The 21,222-nt window shown below is 36.3% G+C and overlaps 1 protein-coding gene across 2 annotated transcripts in view; it reads right to left on the bottom strand.

Annotated features, from left to right (window-relative positions):
• Positions 1 to 21,222, bottom strand: part of LOC150090710 (leucine-rich repeat flightless-interacting protein 2-like) — a 195,059-nt gene that overhangs the window by 38,647 nt on the left and 135,190 nt on the right. For both annotated transcript variants that reach the window (XM_090379575.1, XM_090379566.1), the window contains exon 10: positions 19,475 to 19,595. In XM_090379575.1, the coding sequence (XP_090235701.1) occupies positions 19,475 to 19,595 (121 nt within the window). The remainder of the gene's footprint in view (positions 1 to 19,474; positions 19,596 to 21,222) is intronic.

Raw genomic sequence — 21,222 nt, 5'->3', positions numbered from 1 at the left:
TGATGCTGTATAAGCTCATACACTGCTTTCTTGCATCACATGCCACTACTACGACTACTTTACTTTATCTGCTTTGCCAAACCTTGAGGATCTCAAAACATAACAAGCCAAGAAATCAAGCTGCTCTTTAGTAACTAGTTTATGAGACAAGAATGCTAACATCTATTAATAAGTATTTAACTATAAAAAAGGGCATATAATTTATACGTGGAGTGGCCACTTTACGGGTTACACCAACCTAACAGCAAGCAGGTTCCCTTTTGGTCCTCGAGAATGGGCTGATTCAACAAAGTATCAAAAGTGTGCCACAGGGATGCTGTCCATGTTGACTCAATTGCTTTCTACAGTTGTTGCACACTTGATGGTTGAAGATTTCTACTCTGAAGAGCTCATTCCATCATATCCTACAAGTGAGTGTTGAACTGGATTGAAATCTAGTGACTGAGGAGGCCATTGAAGAATTCTGAATTCACTCTGATTTTCCTGGAACCAGTCCTGTACAATTCTGGCCTTATGACGTGGCACATTATCTTGTTGCAAGAACCCATTCACAGATGGATAAAGAAATTTTACAGGAGTTCAAGTCTAAAGTCAACAAGTATTCTCTGTCTTCCGAGCCTTCAACCCACGCGTAGTACTAACTGTTACAGGTTCTAATACTCTTTGTGTTTGGCTTTTCATAAAAAAAAAAAGGTGGATAAACTGTGGCTATGAAGGAATATGCGTAATCAGAAACAATTTCTAGTTAATCTGTGGCATCCAAATTTTAATTTGCTGGAAACAAGGAGCCCAATATGTGCCACGAAAACATCCCCCCCCATGTTTTCTTTTAGCCAGCGAACTGTTGATTACTGGAACCAGTTGCCTTCACAGGTAGTTCAGGATGGTAGTTTGAAGAAATTCAAAGGTCAACTAGGTATTACCTACATGAGGAGGGAAGCACATATTTGTATTTTTAATTATCTATCTTTTTATTTTATTTTTTGACAGGTTCAACAAAGGCTTGTGGCTTCCTTGCACCATATGGCTCATACTAATACTGCCAGCCTGCATTGCTGACAACTGGCAGGATAGAGTCAGGTGCTATGCTGTTTTTGCCATATTCTCGTCTTGCCATTAGCACGTGAAACAGCAGGAACTGGGATTTGTCAGAACAGAAAATGTTTTTACAATCCTCCATTGTCCAATGCTGGTGTCCATGAGCCCATTGCATCATCTTGATTCTTTCCAACAGGAATGGAACCCAGTTTGGTTGTCAGCTGCAATACTCCATCCATGACAAGATAAGACAAGTTAGTATTAGTACAGTCAGTCCTTGTATAGCACGATAGTTGTGTTCCTAGAAACTCTTGTGCAATGCAAAATCGTGCAATATAAAACAACAGGCCCTATGGGAAAAATAGGATTAGGTGCCGACCACCCAAGATTGAACACACATTTGTAACCAAAACATTACCAAACACAATAAATAATCGTAATAAAATAATTACATATTTTATTACAACTATTACGTAATAAAATATTGCTAATGCTTTTGCTTCTATCACAAGCAAACTTCTTTATTGTTTGATTTTCTATCCAAACAGATGACAGCCGTTCCATCTCTTCCAATTCTTTGTGTCTTAATCTAATGGATTTTAATTACACTTTGAGTTGTCCCTGCTATGAAATTTTTTATTTTCTCTGCATTCTTTGTAATTCTTGGCGTTGCCTCATTTAGGCCTGTAGCATATGCAGTATCACATGGTTTTTCATTTCGCTCAAAGTGTTTCACAATTTCATATTTTTTTCTCTATCGACAGAGGCGGACTGGCCATAAGCCTTATCAGGGAAACCCCGGTGGGCCAGTGTGATTTTGGCCATAAATGCTAGTGTGAAGCCACTACAAATTTTCCTGGGTAAGAATTTTTGACTCAGTCCGCCTCTGTTTATCGATATTGCTTTTCTTTTTCTCTCTGAATCTGTAGTCTTCACCAGGATGCTTCCTTTTCACAACTTTTAAGTATTTTACTCATTTTTAGGGAATAAAGCACAATTACAAAACGAGGAGGCACGCTTGATTCACATAAACAAAGCTGTGTGCGTGTAGCAGCTGAATAAACAAAATGTAAAGGCAGAGACACACTATTAACACCTCACTAGCTCACATTTTACTAAAATATATTTCTGGGGATTACTACCATAAAATAATAAAAACAATTTCCAGTTGCGTTCCTGGTAGTAGAATCTGTTATAAACTGGTAGTAAACTCGATCTAATTGCATTTGCAATAATACTGATAGCTGGAATTTTATGTTATTATGGTGAAATGTGTTTCCCCTCCACTGATATAAAAAACATAAATACATTTTCAGAATCTTCTCTTCATTCCTATCGTGTTGCATTCAGTTGGGGTGATTCCGCATCCCACTGCCATTTCTTGTAAACACAAAGGCGAATCTTGCATAAGCGAATTCGGTTCGTGTTATATACAATATCATTCCACTATTTATAAATAGTGTATGATTGAATTTGTGTAGTGTAAACACGTGTTATACGAGGACTGACTCGTATAACACGTGTTTTTAGTCATGGCCGCATGGTGCAGGAAAGCCTATGGCTTATGCTGCACCAGCCAAAAAAAAAACCGAATAAAACAATGATAAAAAAAAAAAACTAATAATTAATAAAAGAAAAGGAAATTAAACCTATCAACCTATGCGTTTCCCTCACCCGAAGGTACTATCCAGATGTCCTTTGAATCTCCAACTGTCAGCATCTACCACCCATGTAGGCAAGTATTACAGTAATTTATAACTCGCTGGCTAAAATAAAACTTCCTGCAGTCCAATGTAAACATCTTCCCTGTAACTTGAATTTATGCCCCCTAGTTCTGGCATAATTTATAATCTTTAAAATTTCTTTCTCATTCATTTTACAGATGCCTCTCAGAGCCTTAAACACCTCAATCAAATCTCCTCTAAGGTGTCTAGTTTCCAAACTCTGCAACCCACATATTCGAAGTCTTTCTTCATAAGGACGCCCTTTTGCCGATCTCACCAGGCGAGTTATTCGTCTTTGCACCCTTTCAAGAAGCTCGATGTCTTTCTTTAGGTGTAGTCTCCATATTTGAACACAGTATTCCAAGTGTGGTCTAACAAAAGCCTTATATAATGGGATTATCACGTCCCTATCTCTACTTGCAAAAGTTCGATAGATCATCGATAGGACACCATGGGCCTGCCTTGCAACCTGTTTACAATGCTCAGAGAATTTCATGTCTGACCGTATCATAACACCCAAGTCCCTTTCCTCCAGTACTGGGTTTAGTTGAACTTCACCAAATGAATAAGTTATTTTGGGATTACTGTTTCCCAGGTGTAATACCTTACACTTTGTTTGATTAAAGCATAGCTGCCATTTTTCTGACCATTCCTGAAGTCTATCTAGGTCTCTCTGAAGAGCTCTCTGTCGCTCAGCTTGACAGTGATCATTAATTACTCTACCAATTTTAACATCATCTGCAAATTTAGACATCATGCCCTCTATTCCTTCATCAATGTTGTTTATGAAAATTAAAAACAACAGTGGTCCTAACACTGATCCTTGGGGAACCCCACTTCTTACATCAACCCAATCTGAGGAATAGCCATTTATCACAACCCTCTGCCTCCTGCCATCCTGCTATCCATCTAAGGATTTTCCCAGTGATTCCAACCTGTTCCAGCTTATAAAGCAACCGCTCATGTGGGACTGAGTCAAAAGCTTTGTTGAAATCTAAATAAACAATGTTGAAATTATTCCCTAAATCCAGCTCGTGAGTGACCATTTCAAAATAACAAACCAGATTTGTTAAACATGATTTTCACTTTACAAAACCATGCTGAGTATCCTTGAGAATTTCAAATCTATCCAAATGATCCTGAATTCCACCCTTGATCATTGCCTTCATGATTTTCCCTACCACTGAAGTCAGACTGACAGGTCGATAATTTCCCAGTTCACTCTTAGAACCACCCTTATGTATGGGAGATACATTGGCACTTTTCCAATCCAATAGAATCTCCCCAGAGTCTAGTGATGCTCACATAATTAGCCTCAATGGTTCGATGCACTCACTTGCCGCCTCCCTTAAGATTATAGGGTATATTCCATCAACTCCAGGAGCCTTACTGGCCTATAGGCTCGAAAGTTTTTTCTTTAAATAATCTTGCAAAATTTCAATATCATTAATTACATATTTTTCAACTTCGGCCCCACAATTTCCAATTGCAACAAAATGTCTTTCATCTGTAAATATCGATGCAAAATAATTGTTGAGTTCATCTACAATGGCAGCTGGTGTATTTAATACTATCCCCTTTCCCTTACGTAAAGGTCCAATCTGGTTTGTCCTGCTCTCTGCTCTTCTTAGCATTTATATATGTGAAGAATTCCTTATCCCCCCCCCCTCTTTGCTCTGTTTGCTAGCGATTTCTCATAAACTGCCTTTGCCTGTCGAACCTTTTCTGTGACTCTATTACAGATCACCTTGTAGCTGTTATAGGCTTCAGTACTTTTTATTGCTCTAACTTTTCCATGCCACCTTTTTCGCCTCAAGTAATGTGGCAACTTCACTATTCATCCAACTTGGAACCCTTCTCGTGGAGTATTTTTTTAATGGTAAATACGCATTCCAGGCGTCTGTGATTAATGTTTTAAAAGCGTACCACAGTTCAATTGTATTTGTTCTGTGTGCGATATCTACCCAGTTAATAGAGGTCATGTAGCACCTTAAGGCATCGTAATTTCCTTTTCTGAAATTAAAACCCATTAAGGCCATCTAGATTGCCTTTTACTACTGTAACCTCTCTCTTCATCATCCACCGTAGAACTCCGTGATCATTTCCTGCTACTGGTTCCTCTACTGTCAGCCCTGTTATGTCATCTGATTCATGCATGATGATGAGGTCTAGAATATTCTTTTCTCTAGTACTTTCCCTGACATGTTGATACAAATAAGTTGTCTAGTTGATTTAAAAATTTTGTTCCCCATGTTGAGTTTTCTTCCCATTTACTCCAATCAATTAGAGGCAAATTGAAATCACCCATAATAAGACATTGATGCTTACTTGCCCAATCCATTTGCATGTAGAGGCTTTCGTCATCATCTTCACAATCACATGGTCTGTAGATTACTCCTACTCGCATTATACCTTTGTTTCCAACTATCTCACACCATACAGATACACCATACTAGCACGTGAAATGTCTGAATCCGGGAAAGCTATCGTTGCACTCAGGCTGCTTCTGATAAGAAGCATTACCCCACCACCCCTTCTATCTACCCTATCCTTCCTAAATACATTAAACAAGCCGTACTGAAACTCATCATCCCCTATTTCCGGGTGGCACCATGTTTCCGTAGGCCCTATTATGTCTGCGTTACTTGTTTTAACCAGCAGTTCGAATTTGCTCATTTTATTGACGGCACTTCTAACATTACTATATAAACAATTAAGACTTACTGTTCTTGTATATTTAACCACCCTAACACAACCCTTGAAGTTTTTTAGGCTCTCTTCCCTGGCATTAGCTACCCACTCACTTTAAACGTTTCTGCCCCCAGAACATCTAGATAATATGTCCAGTTGGGGTAACAGATAAGAACTCTTCAGGTATGTGCAAGAGTTACTTTGACCAATATTATCAGAGAAACGTGTGTCAGTATTACCCACATCCCCCCTAACTAGCAGTTTCCCTGAATCTTTAAGGTATCCTCAATAATACTGGCAAAAACTTTTGCACCACCTTTGTTTAAGTGTATCCCATATTTACAAAACAAATTCCTTCTACCTACAAGTGTGGGCCAAGCTGATAGAAATTTCCCCCCTAAAGCCTTGCAGAGTCCTTCAAGTCTTGAGTTAATCCAAAAGGCTTTTAACATATAATCCCTCCTATCGTGTCTGGGCAGAATTGCAGACACAGACATTGCGGCCTAGCTCGCGGAATTTCCTCAGCATGGTCCCGTATTCTTCCAACAAATCCACATGAATAATAATATTCTCTTTACCCCCTTAAAATCGGACAATCTGTTGGTGACATCATTAATAGTTGCTCCCTGCAGACACACCCTGGTTCTACTCCACCTGTCCTTATTACAAAAAATATTCCCCGTTTCCCTGACAATAGAGTCTCCTAATAAAGCAAAGTCCTTTTGAACCAGGGTAGTTTGCACTTGGTTTTTCTGTTTTGAGGCCCGAATCGGAAGTGCATCACTTGGTAGATTGCTGGAGTCTTGAGTCCCTGACGAGCTCCCAGATGCATTATTCTCGAGGGCAAGCACCCGTTTTTTTTCAGTGACTCAAATTGTTCCATCAGCGCACCAAATTGTAATTTAAGATTGGTGCACTCCTTACATTGATCACAAAGAAAAGAATCCCCAGGTGAGCTATGGTTAGTCACCAGGTTGACCTTGGAAAACATTCCACAGGTTCCGCAACAGATTAAATCATAACTCACCCATAAATTGCCATCGGTTATTTTCGTGTGAGTCACAATACCCTGTAATGTGTTTAAGGCAGATCTCGTAATTACCATTTAATATTAGCTAAATATCAATGAAAATTAACTTTAAAAAATGATATCTATAATATTATAAAAATCAAACTGTTACATGAAAACCTATAACAAAATAATCCAACAACATATTAAATAAATCAAATATTTAAAAGCAATAATCAACAGTAATCAAATCCACTTAAATGGAGAGCTCTGACGAAGCGTGTCCGCTCACCTCAAATGCCAACCACTCACTCAATGCATGCCAATTTGTGCATTCTGAAGTGCCTCTTTAATTACTAATGTTGTATTAAGTTATTATTTGACTGACTGTAATGCTTCTGTTAAACATGTGCAAGCGTTGTCAGCCTCTGCTGGCTAGATGTTATTTGATTATTGGACCAATCTCTGAGACAGAGTTATATGAAAACCCCAGTAGGGTTGCTGTTTGAGATATTAATACTAGTGTGTCTGGTGCCATTTACCATATCATTTAAAAAGTTTCCTAAATTTTTTATTTTACCCACTCTCACATTGAACTGCACACATACTACATACCTGAATGTTGCTCACCTGTTTTATATTACATAATACAACCATGTGAGGCTGTTACTGAAGGGACAATCCATTTCATGAAAAGGGTATATACCTAATAAAGTGGCCTCTAAGTGAATGTGTGTATATAAAAGGCATTTTTAATTTGTCACTGTATAAAATAATAAAGGAACAGAAGCAAAACTCAGTGCTTTCAAAGCATCATCTTCACCTGAAAATTTGTTGTATATGAAGTTGGAGGGGGGACATAATAATAAAGAGATGCTTACATGGTATGTTCAGATGCGGACCAAGCATACAGGAACTTTGCTAATTTGTAATTTGTAATTATTTTTAAAATTACTATCAAATTCTCTTTCACAAATATTTCTATTTAAACTATAATCTAAATTTACCCCCAGGGGCTCACACCTGGTGAGTATGGGCTTGGCATACCCAGGGTCCTGAGCTGGATATCATCATTTTTCTCTTTCTTGGTGACTCCCTTCTACTTCTCTCTCTCTCTCTCTCTCTCTCAGGGTACTTGCAAATTTTTTTTAGCTGGTGCAGCATAAGCCTCAGGCTTCCTTGCACTATGTGGCTAGTAATAATAACAATAATAATAATAATAATTTAAGAATTTTTGACACCTCAAAATGAACCTCTGAAAGTAAAATGAATGGAAATTAAACAATTTCAGTACAGCCACTCCCCGACTTGCGTAAGGGTTGTGTTCCGTGGAACTCTACGCAAGTCAAATTTTACTTAAGTCAGAATTTCCTTAAATGCTTATGCAGCACTCGCAACTATGCACGCTGAATTTGATAAAGCAAGAAAGAAATGTTCGATGAACATGTAAATAGAATTATTTATTCAATTTTTTATCTCATGTGCATGAAAAATTACAGAAAGAGAGAGAATACAGGCATAACATCAGCAAGTTTTATCTTTTGGGCATTGTTGCCAGAATTAACTTTCCAGCTGATAAGCACGCTGCTGTGGCAGTTGAGGGCTGTGGAGATTTAGAAGGAGTTTTTTCCAACACATCACAAAATTTCTCTGCAGCTGTAGAATTGGTACTGGCGACTTCACTGCATACTTTAATGTTTTGGAAACCAGTGCGATGCTGAACCTATTAAATCACCCATTGCTTGCCACAAACCTGGCTTGGGGTTCGCTGTACTTATCCTTAATATCTTCGTAAATACTTCTTGCTTTTGCTTGAATGGCCATTGGACTCGGGAACTTGCTTCATCCATATTATTAATAGCTTTTCCATCTTTGATATAGCACCTGAACGCTGTTTTGTGATCACTGTTGATCTTAAATGCGTTGATCCTTTAACATGTTCTTTTATATGCACACTGTCCCTTCAAATAATATTCACTGTTGAAGCAGCGAGACCTAATTCCGTGCAACAGATGACAAACTTTGTCCTGCTTCGTACTTCTTAATTAATCATCTTCATTTCTAAATCAATTTTGTTTCATTTCCCAGCACTTGCACTTTCTGTTGGTCCCTTTCTCTTCACCATTGTAATAAGTAAATAGGAATGAAGAGAAGATTCTGAAACTTTATTTGTTTCTTATATGATTGAAGATTTCAGTGAAGGGGAACTTATTTCACCATAATACTGTTAACGTAAAAACCCCACATAATTCCAGTCATTGGTATTATCGCAAATTTAGTAAGATCAAGTTTACTACCTGTTTATAATAGATTACGCTAACAGAAAGGCCCAATAAACCCGAAAGTGCAAATTGTATTTATTGTTTTATGATAGTGCCTTCCAGAAATGTGTTTTAGAAAAATATCACAAAGGCATTCAAAATTGATTTTTATAATGGAACATATGATAACAATGAAAGGGTAGTGCAATTTCTATTATAAAAATGACCTTTTAAAGAGATAAGTAGCTTAGTTATATAGCAAAAATTTCAACTTCCGAGGTCTTGGAATGAATTACCAAGGAAACAATATGTTATTGTGTTCACATTGCGATGTTTTCACGATACCTCCAATTATTCCTATGGTATGCAAAATATGTTTCCACGATTTTTTTAAGTTTGCACTGGCTGGCAAAAACTTATGTAAAGTCAAATTTCTGTAAGTTGAGTATTACATAAGCTGATTGCCTCTACTTATGCACTTAACAATATATTGTACATACACCTTGGATAGTTACCTACAGGAGGAGGGAAATGCATAGGCTGTCTGTTTCCTTTTCTTTTATTAATTAGTTATTTTTTAAAATTTCTTCTTATTACAGTAGAGCGTCGGTTAACTGGAATAATTGATATCAGACCTCTTCCATATAGCCAAATTTTCCGGATAATCGAACGTAAGGTAAGATTAAATTTATTTAACCTTACCTTACGATTAAATTAAAATAAAAAAAAAATAAGCCAATCTCGAAAAACAGAAAAATTAGGAAGATTTTTAAATGCTCTCGGTTTTTTCGACTTACCGCTAATGAACACAGACAATTTGTGTGTCCCAGTAGCATTTGCACACACAGCAATTATAACTCACTCTTTTCTCATCTTAAAACCTGATGCAGGCATTTCTCTTTTAGTGGCTAGGGTTTTTCTTGGTAATGCTTTCCACAATAAGCACGTCTCATCAACATTATACACATTACTTTCTCTTAATTTGCTATAACTGAAGCAAACTTACTTTTAAAGGACACCGCTGCCAATTCGTCTGTAGAAATTCCTTGCCTTGAATATCTAGTTCACGTATACCGTGTCTCAGTTTAAAGTTTTTCAGACAACCTGTGCTTGCCTTAAAATCTTCATTACCTCTTAATTTTCAATTAAAATCCAATACTTTATCACACAAAATTGAGCCAGACACTAGTTCACCTAAACTACGCTTCTGAAGAAACCACAAATAAAGTGCACTCTCTAAAGCGGCATTTTCAAGTTTCAACATTGTCTTTTACCTGCTAGATCCTCCTTCACTATCCTTATGGATAGTGAAGGAGGATCTAGCACTAGATAATCAACACAAATTCTGTTATAGCATTGGAATTTTTCTTGATGTCATAAATTGTTGAAATTCCCACATTAAACTCTTTGGAGACATTTCCTAAATTTTCACCTTTTCTAATTCTATTAAAAATTTCAGTTTTTTTTTTGCAATGTTAACTCCCCGATTTACGTAATACTTGACTTACGGAAATTCAACTTTATGTAAGTTTTTGAGGGCCGGTGCAAACTTAAAATCGTGGAAATGTATTTTGCATCCCACAGGAATAAATGGAGGTATCATGAAAATATCGTAATGTGGACCCAATAACACATTGGGTTTTTTTTTTTGCAATTCGTTCCAAGTCCTTGGAAGTCAAAACTTTCGCTATATTACTAAGCTATTTATCTCTCTAAAAGGTTTTATTTATAATTGAAATTGCACTACACTTTCATCGTTATCATATGTTCCTGTTACAATAAAAACAATTTGCACTTTCTGGTTTATTGGACTTTTCTGTTAGTGCAATCAGTTATAAATGGGTAGTAAACTCGATCTTATTGCATTTGTGATAATACCGATAACTGCAATTGTGTGGGTTTTTACACTATTATGGTGAAATGTGTTCCCCTTCACTGAAATCTTCAATCATATAAAAAACTAATTTTCAGAAACGTCTCTTCATTCCTATTTACGTATTACAATGATGAAGGGAAAAGGACCAATGGAAGAGGCAAGTGCTGGCAGTGCCAGGAAACAAAACAAAATTGATTTAGAAATGAAGATGAAAATGATTAAGAGAATTAGGTCTAGCTGCTTCAACAGTGAATATTTTTTGAAGGGACAGTGCACGTATAAAAGAACACGTTAAAGGATTGAAGCATTTAAGATCGACAGTGATCTCAAAACAGCATTCACGTGCTATATCGAAGATGGAACAGCTGTTAATAATATGGATTGAAAATCAGATTCAGAAACGAGTGACCTTGAGTCTAATGATCATTCAAGCAAAAGCAACAAGTATTTATAAAGATATTAAGGATAAGTACGGCGAACCCCAACCCAAGTTCATGGCAAGCAATGGGTGGCTTAATAGGTTCAAAGATTGCGTTGGATTTCCACAACGTTAAAGTATGCGGTGACGTCGCTAGTGCCGATTCTGCAGATGCAGAGAAATTTTGTGATGTGTTGGAAAAAATTATTGATGAAGCCGGCTATTCAACGCAGCAAATTCTTAACATTGATGAGACTGCTTTGTATTGGAAAAAATGCTGGATCAAACATACATTGCCAAAGAGGAAAATACAATGCCAGGTTTCAAAGCATCAAAAGATATTGCCACGCTCTTGCTTGGGGCAAATGCAGCAGGAGATTACAGATTAAAACCACTGCTTGTGTACCATTCTGGAAATCCTCATGCATTTAAGGGCATCAATAAATCCACCCTACTCGTGCATTTCCGGTCGAACCACAGAGCATGGATAACAATATCTCTCTTTGAGGATTGGTTTAAATGCTGTTTCATTCCCGAGATTGAAAAATATTGTACAGACAACGACGTTCCTTTCAAGTATTTGCTTCTATTAGATAATGCTCCTGGACATCCTATGCATCTAGATGATTTCAATTAAAACATGAGAGTCATATTTCTACCACCAAACACGACTTCACTCATCCAACCTATGGATCAGGGTGTCATTTCGAATTTAAAAGCATACTATTCATGCATAATATTTGCTCAGATATTGTGTGCAGTAGACAATGAGAAAATTTTATGTTAAGAGACTTTTGGAAATCTTACAATATTTACCACGCCATCTTAAACATTAAGAAGGCCTGGGCAGAAATTAATAAAAGTTGTTGAAATGGCACATGGAAGAAAATATGCCCATGGCACATAAAAGGCTTTGAAGGATTTGAAAAAGATGAATCATATGAAGAGGTTACATATAAGATTGTAAAGGTTGCAGGAGCTACTTCAGTTGGAGGTTGACTTAAAGAGGAAGAAGAGAAGGAATTATCTAATGAAGAACTTATTGCCTTGCAGGCAGCGATAGCAAAAGAAGAAAATGCTGATGAAGCACAAGATGAACCAAGACACTTCATCACCAGAGAGATGGCAATGGCATTTTGTGAAACTGCATCGGCAATGGCAAGGTTTGAGAAGATAGATCCTGACAGCGAACGATTCTTAAAACTTAACAGAAGGGTGAATGATATGTTTGCTTGCTACAAAGAAATCTACGATGAAAAGAAAAAAGCCACCATCTGGTCATCCATTAATATGTTCTTTTGTAAGTGATCGAGCGGCCGATCCCTTCTAAATCTTCACCACAGCGGCGTACTATCAGCTGAAGACGTAGATTCTGTTAACGATGCTCGAGAGGTAAAACTTACTGACGTTATGCCTGTTTCCTCTCTTTTTTTTGTAATTTTATAATTTTTTTAAATTGCATGCTTTTATAATTTTTCCTGCACATGAGATAAAAAATTGAATAAATACAATAAATAATTCTATTTACATATTCGTCGAACATTTCTTTTTTGATTCAATCAATTCAGCGAGTACAGTTGCGAGTGCTGCACAAGCATGGGGGAAATTCCGACTTACGTAAAATCTGACTTGCGTAGCGTTGCACAACCCTTACGCAAGTCGGAGTTCCTGTACGTGTTTTCTTTTCATTCACATTTTACCGTAAAAAACATTGAGAAAAATAATAAATTGTAGTTTCGGGCCGATATTATTCTTACCGAATCTGGAGACAAACTAATCTGAAATTCACTCATTGTTTCCAAAAAAACCTAGTCTCTGTGATATTTTTCTACAGCACATTTCTGAAAGTCACATAGAATTCTAGAGGTCACAATCATAAAACAATAAAAACAATTTGCAGTTTTCGGTTTATTGGGCTTTTTTGTTTGTACAATCTGTTATAAATGGATAGTAAACTCGATCTTTCACTTAGTAGAATCAAAATCCGATTTGCAAAAGTGATCACTATAACTGGTGCTTATTGAACTACTGGGTTAATTGGGTTAATAAAAAAAAAAAAAAAAAAGAAGAAGAAAGATCAGCCTTTCAAATTATTCCGGATAACCGATGTTCTGCTGTATTTTATTCTCTCTCTTTTTTTTTTTGCTGGTGCAGCATAAGCCACAAGCTTCCTTGCACCATATGGCCATTGCTAATACTAATACTTGCCCTACCATTAATATCCAGACACCCCCTCCACTGACAGTTGGTATTCTACCGAAGCACCATATGTCAGACAACTATAAATATGCTTGCAGGCCTTCAGACAGTAGTACGATTGTGAAGAATACAAGATGCTGCAATCAACTAATTTAACAGACTCCCAGAACGGAATAATACTAGGCTGCCACCGTAAGTAAGCTATGATCAACAGAGTTAACAGACCTCCAGCACAGAATGATAACAGGGTGCCACATAAACAACTGATGTATGTGTGACATTTCAATGGCATTGAAGATTCCTAGGTGACTGGTGACCTGCAGTTGGAAGTAAATTGGTGCTGAAACAATCATGAAACAACCTGGAAAGTCTCTGAACTGACAGAATGTCAGAGGAGACTTCTGAAAAGAATCATCTACTTTGAAAGCAGGTTGACATTGCCACAGCACACAAGCAGGCTCTGAATAAGATGATCAGGACATATGCAAGCACTAGTATAGTGCACAGCATGGTGAATGATATAACTATAGTCAAGCAGCCATCCACAAGTGACTAATCGCCATGACTAATGCCAGACACCATCTAGCTTGGTGTAATGCCTGCCATTCTTTGAAATGACAGTTTATGGTATGTAATCTACCAGTCTAATGGTCATGACTGGGTGTGGTAGATGCCCAGAGAAAGCTATCTGCCAGATTGTATCACCCCAATTAATGAAGTTTGGTGGAGGCAGTGCAATGGTCTAGGACTGTTCTTTATAGTTTGGCACCATATGTCAGACAACTATAATCCCCCACTTCTGCTGTTTAAAACAGAGGAAAGGGGGATAAACTTAGGATGTTTAGAATGTTTATACCCCACCATGATCACTGGCTGCTTTGGACAAAACCATGAATGCTGAGACCTATCTAGCCATCCTGGACAACATGCATTACATACATTGTGGCAGCATGTTTGGGAGAGCATATAACTGAATCGGCATGACAATGCTCCACATCATACTACTCACACTGCGATGAATTGGTTTGAGGACATGAACATCAAAAAGTTGGATTAGTCAGCCAACTTTTTGCTGAGACCTTAGAGCCTACAGAGAACCTCCAATTCTTCTTTATTCCATCCTGCCATAGCTATATAAAGAATATTTGGCCACCTTTAACTAATTCAATAAATTTTTTTAAATTTACACTGAACTGTTATTTTTTTGGCTACCTTTTTTTCAAACTAAGACATAGGTATAGGTGATGATATGGAATTTTCACAGGAGTCTTATAACTTACACAACCTTTGTACCATATATTTGTCTATAAAAAATTCGGCATACTTGCATTATATGGGATATATCAATGTGCCTGACGTCATCCTTGCAAATCTAGGTTTAGTGTATTGTGTCACTTATACGTAGATTGAGAAAAATTACATTAAACCTAGATTTGCAAGAATGATGTCAGGAATATTGATATACCTCGTATAGTGCAAGTATGCCAAAAATTCTTATAAATTTAACACCACCTACCTTTATTACATATGAATACAAAGACAGCACTCATTAAATGAAATGAAAAGAAATTAACAGTCAATGAAAGATTATTCATTAGTAAACTGCAGTATGCCACAAAAAAATCTGAAGATGCTTCTTTAACGTTTGGTGAGTGCTCATTTGCAATTATTCAGAATGAAGGTATTCCATATTAAAATGCCCGTTTCAACATGTTTAGATATTTTATGAGCAAAAAACTGTAAAACTGTAATCACTATGAAATTCTTATTCTTAGGGTATTTACTGAAGGAATTTTTTTTTCCAAAAAAAAAAATAATAAATAAATAAAATAAAAGAGCTTATACTACTAATGGTCAAAATAACAGCTACCATTGATGTTAACTACTTTGGCATTTGTCTTAATCTTTTAGGTCACCCATGACTGGGTGACCTAAAAGGACAACTACTGGGCATTATTCATATTCCACAACTTAATCCTCTGCATGCATGGTAGTCCAAGGTGAAGTGTGTATGCTTTGGAAGGCAGTGCATGCTGGATCATAACAGGAAGGGGATGTTTCCAAGGGCAATCCTGTAATTTTGCTGTTGGAGACTCTAGCTCTTCAAAAGTGGTGAAGACAATGGAAAAAAATTATATTACTTCTAAGGGGGAGAACAAAACTACTTCTAAATTACTTCTAAAAAAATTAATTCTAAAGGGGAAAAAATAATATTACTTCTAGGAAAGTTACTAAAAATACAGAAATCGTTAAAATTCTTGGTGTACACAAAGCAAGTAGGTAAAAGTGAAAGAAAACAACATCAAAACTCCAAAAGCAGATAACCTCTGCCATATCAGTACTCCAGATATATATATATATAACCTAGATTTGCTAGGTTATATCCAGATATATTGATAACTCAACTTGGCCTGTTATAACGTAAGATCACTCATCGATGAAGACAGGATATTAGAGCTGGAAAAGGAATTAGAAAATGTGAATTGGAATATCATTGGTTTGGCTGAAACAAGAAGAAGGAATGAATCACTTATAAGTTTATCAAGTGGAAATCTGCTGTACACCAATGGAAACAGTGAAAGGAATGAAGGTGGAGTTGGGTTTCTGTTCCATAAAGATTTTAAAAACAACATTTTGGAATTCAAAAGTACATCACCAAGGGTGTCAAGACTAATATTCAAGATTTCTAAGAGGTACAAGCTAAAGATTATAATGATTTATGCACCAACATCGAGCCATAATGATGAAGAGGTTGAAGAAATGTACACTGAAATTGAGAGTCTTCTAGATGAGCAGAAAACCCACTACACTATTATTATGGGGGACTACAATGCTAAGGTTGGAAAAGGGCAAAACAGCACAGAAAGAGGAACTATAGGAAATTTTGGAATTGGTGAAAGAAATAAAAGAGGTGAAAGACTTGTGGAATTTGCAGAATCTCAAGGACTGTCAGTAATGAACACTTTTTTCAAGAAAAGGGTGAACAGAAAGTGGACATGGAAGAGTCCAAATGGATTAACAACTAAAGAAATCGACTTCATCCCCACTAACAGAATATATATATCGTGAATGATGTTACCGTCCTGAATAAGGTAAATGTTGGAAGTGATCACAGAATGGTAAGATGTACACTTGATATAGATGTAGGAAAGGAAAAAACTGACTCGAGTAAATAATACAAAGGTCTTTGAGATAACAGAGGAGGGGAAAAAGCAGTATGTACTGAAACTTAAGAACAAGTTTGAGCTTCTGCAGACTCCTCAGGACCAAGATATCGACGAGGAATACTACAACTTTCTGAAAGTGATAAAGCCCAAGAAACCTATAAGGAAAAAGAAATCCAAAGAAGAAAAAATTAGTCAAGAAACACTTGTCATGATGAACCGAAGACGACAAATGAAGAGCAAGAAAAACACTGACAGGGAGAAAATTGAGTATACTGAGTTATGCAAAGCCATTAGAAAGAGACTCAGAGAGGACATAAGAAGATTTAACACAAGAAAAGCAGAACAAACATTAAGGGAAAACAAAGGATTTAAATTAGCAGCCATGAGCAGTAATACAGAAAGACAAATGATACTCAAACTGAAGAATAGCGATGGTGTACTTATAAACAGCAGAGAAGGCATAATTCAAATAGCAGAAGACTACTATAGAGAATTATACAAGGAGCGAGGGAATGATGCCAGCAGTGGGGAAGATGGATTGTAAAGTAGCAACACGTACGACATACCCAATATTCTTCCTGATGAGGTAGAACATGCATGTTCTACCTCACGAAGAAAATGAAGAATCAGAAAGCCCTGGGGGAAGATGAAGTTACTGTAGAGTTGTTAAAATTGGGAGGAAGAGACATAACACAAAAACTAGCAAGGCTCTTTCTCAAAGTGCATTAGAAAAAGTGTGACGCTTAAGCAGTGGAATAATGCAATCATAGTTTTGCTGCATAAGAAAGGAGATAAATCAGAAATTGGAAATTATAGACCAATTAGCTTGTTATCCCACATCTACAAGTTGTTCACAAGGGTCATTACTAACAGATTAGAAAGAATACTTGATGAGAACCAACCGAAAGAGCAAGCTGGCTTTAGGACAGGATTCTCAACTATGGATCACCTTCACGTAATATCACAGCTAATGGAGAAAGCAAATGAATATAAAACACCATTATGCCTGGAATTTGTGGATTATGAAAAGGCATTTGACTCCATACAGCATAAGGCAATGTTTCGGGCACTGGAAAGACAAGGCATAGATACCCCATATATTATGATTTTGAAGAAAATACATGAGAGTGCTACCTCCTTTATTAGACTAGACAAAGACAGTAGGAAATTTAAAATCGAGAAAGGAGTTCGACAAGGAGACACAATATCTCCGAAGCTGTTTACTGCTGCCATTGAGGAAGCTTTCAGAAGATTAATCTGGTCGCAGAAAGGAATCAATGTGAATGGAGAGTATTTAAACCATTTACGATTTGCAGATGACATTGTTGTCATAAGCCACGATCCCAAAGAATTAGAGGAAAATCTTAATCAGTTATGCACAGTTAGTAAGGATTTTGGACTAAAGATGAATATGGCTAAAACAAAAGTAATGATGAACAAATATGCCACAGAAAGGGAAATAATGATTGAAGGAGCAGTAATTGAAAAGGTGGAGTCATATACTTATCTGGGACAAGTTATTAGCTGTAATAATGATAAATGGTGGGAAGTCAAGAGAAGAATAAATTTTGGATGGATAACATCCAGGAAATATAGTCACATACTGAAGAGCAATATCCCAGTTTGTCTGAAATGTAAAATAATGAACCAATGTATACTCCCCACCATGACTTATGGAAGTGAAACTTGGGCACTCACCAAAAGAATGGAAGAGAAGCTGAGAACTACACAGCGAAGAATGGAAGAGAAGCTGAGAACTACACAGCGAAGAATGGAACGAATTATATTGGGAATCAGACTGTTAGATAAGAAGAGAAACACATGGATTAGGCAGCAAACTCAAGTAAAGGACATTCTTATCAAAACTAAAGAACTAAAATGGTCTTGGGCAGGACGCATAGCTCGAAGACATGATGACAGATGGACTAAGAAAATAACAGAATGGTACCGAAGAGGAGCTAGAAGAAAACCTGGAAGACAAAGGCGGAGATGGATAGATGAAATTCATGAGTTTTTGGGTAGTAAATGGATGGCCAGTGCTCAAAACAGAAGGAACTGGAAAGTTGCTGGAGAGACATTCATCCTGCAGTGGATTGAAAATGGCTGCTGATGATGATGATCATCATCATCCAGATATATGCACTTATCCTGAAAGGTATTCCAAAGAGCAAAAAGAAATAAGTGTAACAGAAACAACTGGCAGAATTGCAAGAAGATTGAAGGAAATAGGTCAGAAACTGTCATTCAATTAAAAGCTAATATTCACTCAACAGCAGCAAGTACAAGCAATTATATTAAGCAGCACAGGCATCTGGATGAAACAGAGCAGCAGCAATTGCCATAGAATTTTTGAAATTGCAGCAAAACTCTGCATGCTTCATGCACAATCAAGACTGAAATTTCTCATCAGTGTGATGGTTATTCTTTCTTTTTTTTAAAAATGCCATCAGCAAGAGAGAGAGCTGTTTAATAATGGAAAATTCTTTCAACATGACTTTGCTCTGTGTAACTGAGCAAAGAAAGTTAAGATTTTTTATTGTACAAAAAATTATATCATGGGCCTGGTAATACAATAGATTTGAACTCCAGTGAAAATCTCTGTATGCCGGCTTCAAAAAAAAAAAAAAAAAAACCCCACATAACAAGAGTTAATACAGGCAATTATCAGTGTATGATATCAAGAAATACCATAACAAATTAAAAATACTTATGCATTATAAATCTTATGCATTCTCTTGGATATCTGGGAAAATGTATGATTTTAAGTGATTAATAATTTAAACAAAAAAAACATGCTATTATTCTTGTGTGTGTGTTGTTTTGTGAAAAATCAATGTTTTCTTCGGCCATTATTATCAATATGAATTTTGAAGTGCCCAAAAGCATTTATCCATAAAAAAAACAAGCATTTCTGAGTAAAAAATGCAAAAAAAATTATACTAAAATAGGACAGTTGTATTAATTTGTCTGGCACTGTATATTTGTATGATTGATGACATTTTGAGGATATCTTGTATAGCAATATTACTAAAATAACTGGTATAAAAAGAAGGAATGATAAAATAGTAATATTAAAACAACAGATGCTCACTCTGAACTTCAAGGAGTTTCATTTCTGGTCCATTCACTTGTGGACCATGAATCAGAGTCATGTGTTCCATCTTTGCTAGTTTTTGTCTTTCTTCTTCCAGATCTAGTCTTAACCTGTAAATCTGTAAATATTATTTTGATATGTTCAAATGCAGTTAGATAATAAATAAATACATAAATGTACACATACAGAGTGATTCAAAATTAAAAATATGTACTCTGAATTGCTATACATCTTAGATGTCATAATTAATTTGCATGAAAATGCTTGCATTTTATACTAGAACTTGTACTTAAATTCTCATCTGTTTCAGGTAAACTAATGATTAAGTGACAAGGAGAATAAATAACTAACATATGATTAGAGGAAAAACGTTTTGAAATTATTCGGGAAGTGTGGAAATGTTATAAAAGTCCTGCATGCACAGAATGTCAATATATTGACAAAAAGTGCTAACGCATTTGTGTCAACACTTTTGTCCCCTACTGGCATTTCCACAAAGTGAAAAGCACAAAACAGATGTGATCAATAAAAAAAGATGTGGATGAACAGAGGAAATCAAGATATACTTAAAATATTCAAGCTGGCAGAGATGCCTGCAACCAATTACCTGAAAAATTAAGACATAGTTCTCAATGAACTGCACAAGAGTTAATAAATTACAGTAGAATCTTGATTTTTCCGGGATGGATGGTAAAAAGAAATTCCCAGATAATCGATTTCCCGGTTAACCCAAAAATACAGTAAGCCCCGAACATACGTAAGAGATACGTTTCAGGACTTCTTACTTAAGTCGAATTTTACGTAACACTGGAATGACTAATAAAATATTGCTGCTATATCCCTAATATGCCAAAATTACAAAAACCACATAATGTCCTCAGAAGAATGAAGAAAAATAGTTATATATTTTTAATTAGCTCAATTAAAAACTTTATCTGGGGACAGCAGTGAAGTAGCTGGAGTGGCACATAAGAAAAGAAAACATAAAAGGAAGAAAAAACGCATGTTACTGTATTGTAAAAACTGATATGTATTTCGTACCCTTGGTTATTATAGTTGACCTTCATTGGTGCCAATCGCTTCATCACTTCTTGTATTCTGTCTTTCTCATTTATTGTATTCACCGCTGCCACTGTCAAATCTGAATTCCACGCAATACTTGTTAATGTTTTACCATTTTCATACATTCTTATTAGTTTAATTTTCTGATCCAAATTGATCGCTTTCCTTTTGTTGGTAGATATACTAGTACCGCTATCACTTATTCTCTTAGTTGGCACCATGATAACGATCAAAATTAAATTTTCTAAAAAGAACTTCACAAGGTTATCACTCCACGCGAGCTCACATTTTACTAAAGCACATTTCTGGAGATCACTGCCAAAAAACAAAAAAATTTTCACTTTCTGGGTTATTGGGCTTGTCTGTAGTGTAACCAATTATAAACGGGTAGTAAACTCGATCTTCTTGCATTTAGTACAGATAGCCAGAATTCTGTGGGCTTTTACATTATTATGGTGAAATGTGTGTCCCCTTCACTGAAATCTTCAGTCATATAAGTCCGAATCTACATAAGTTGGGGACTTACTGTATTGAAAAATGTTCAGCAACCTATGTAAAATGTATGGCGATAGATAAAAAAAGAAAAAAACTTACCACGCACTACTCACGTATCGGATACGCATTTATTTTACATCAAAATTTTGAATAATTTCAAATTTTTGTTTAATTGAAAGAACAACTTG

This window comes from Mastigoproctus giganteus, chromosome 1 (assembly GCF_048544385.1).
Source record: "Mastigoproctus giganteus isolate SK-2022 chromosome 1, ASM4854438v1, whole genome shotgun sequence".
NCBI lineage: Eukaryota > Metazoa > Arthropoda > Arachnida > Uropygi > Thelyphonidae > Mastigoproctus > Mastigoproctus giganteus.
This window is presented reverse-complemented; position numbering and strand designations above follow the sequence as displayed.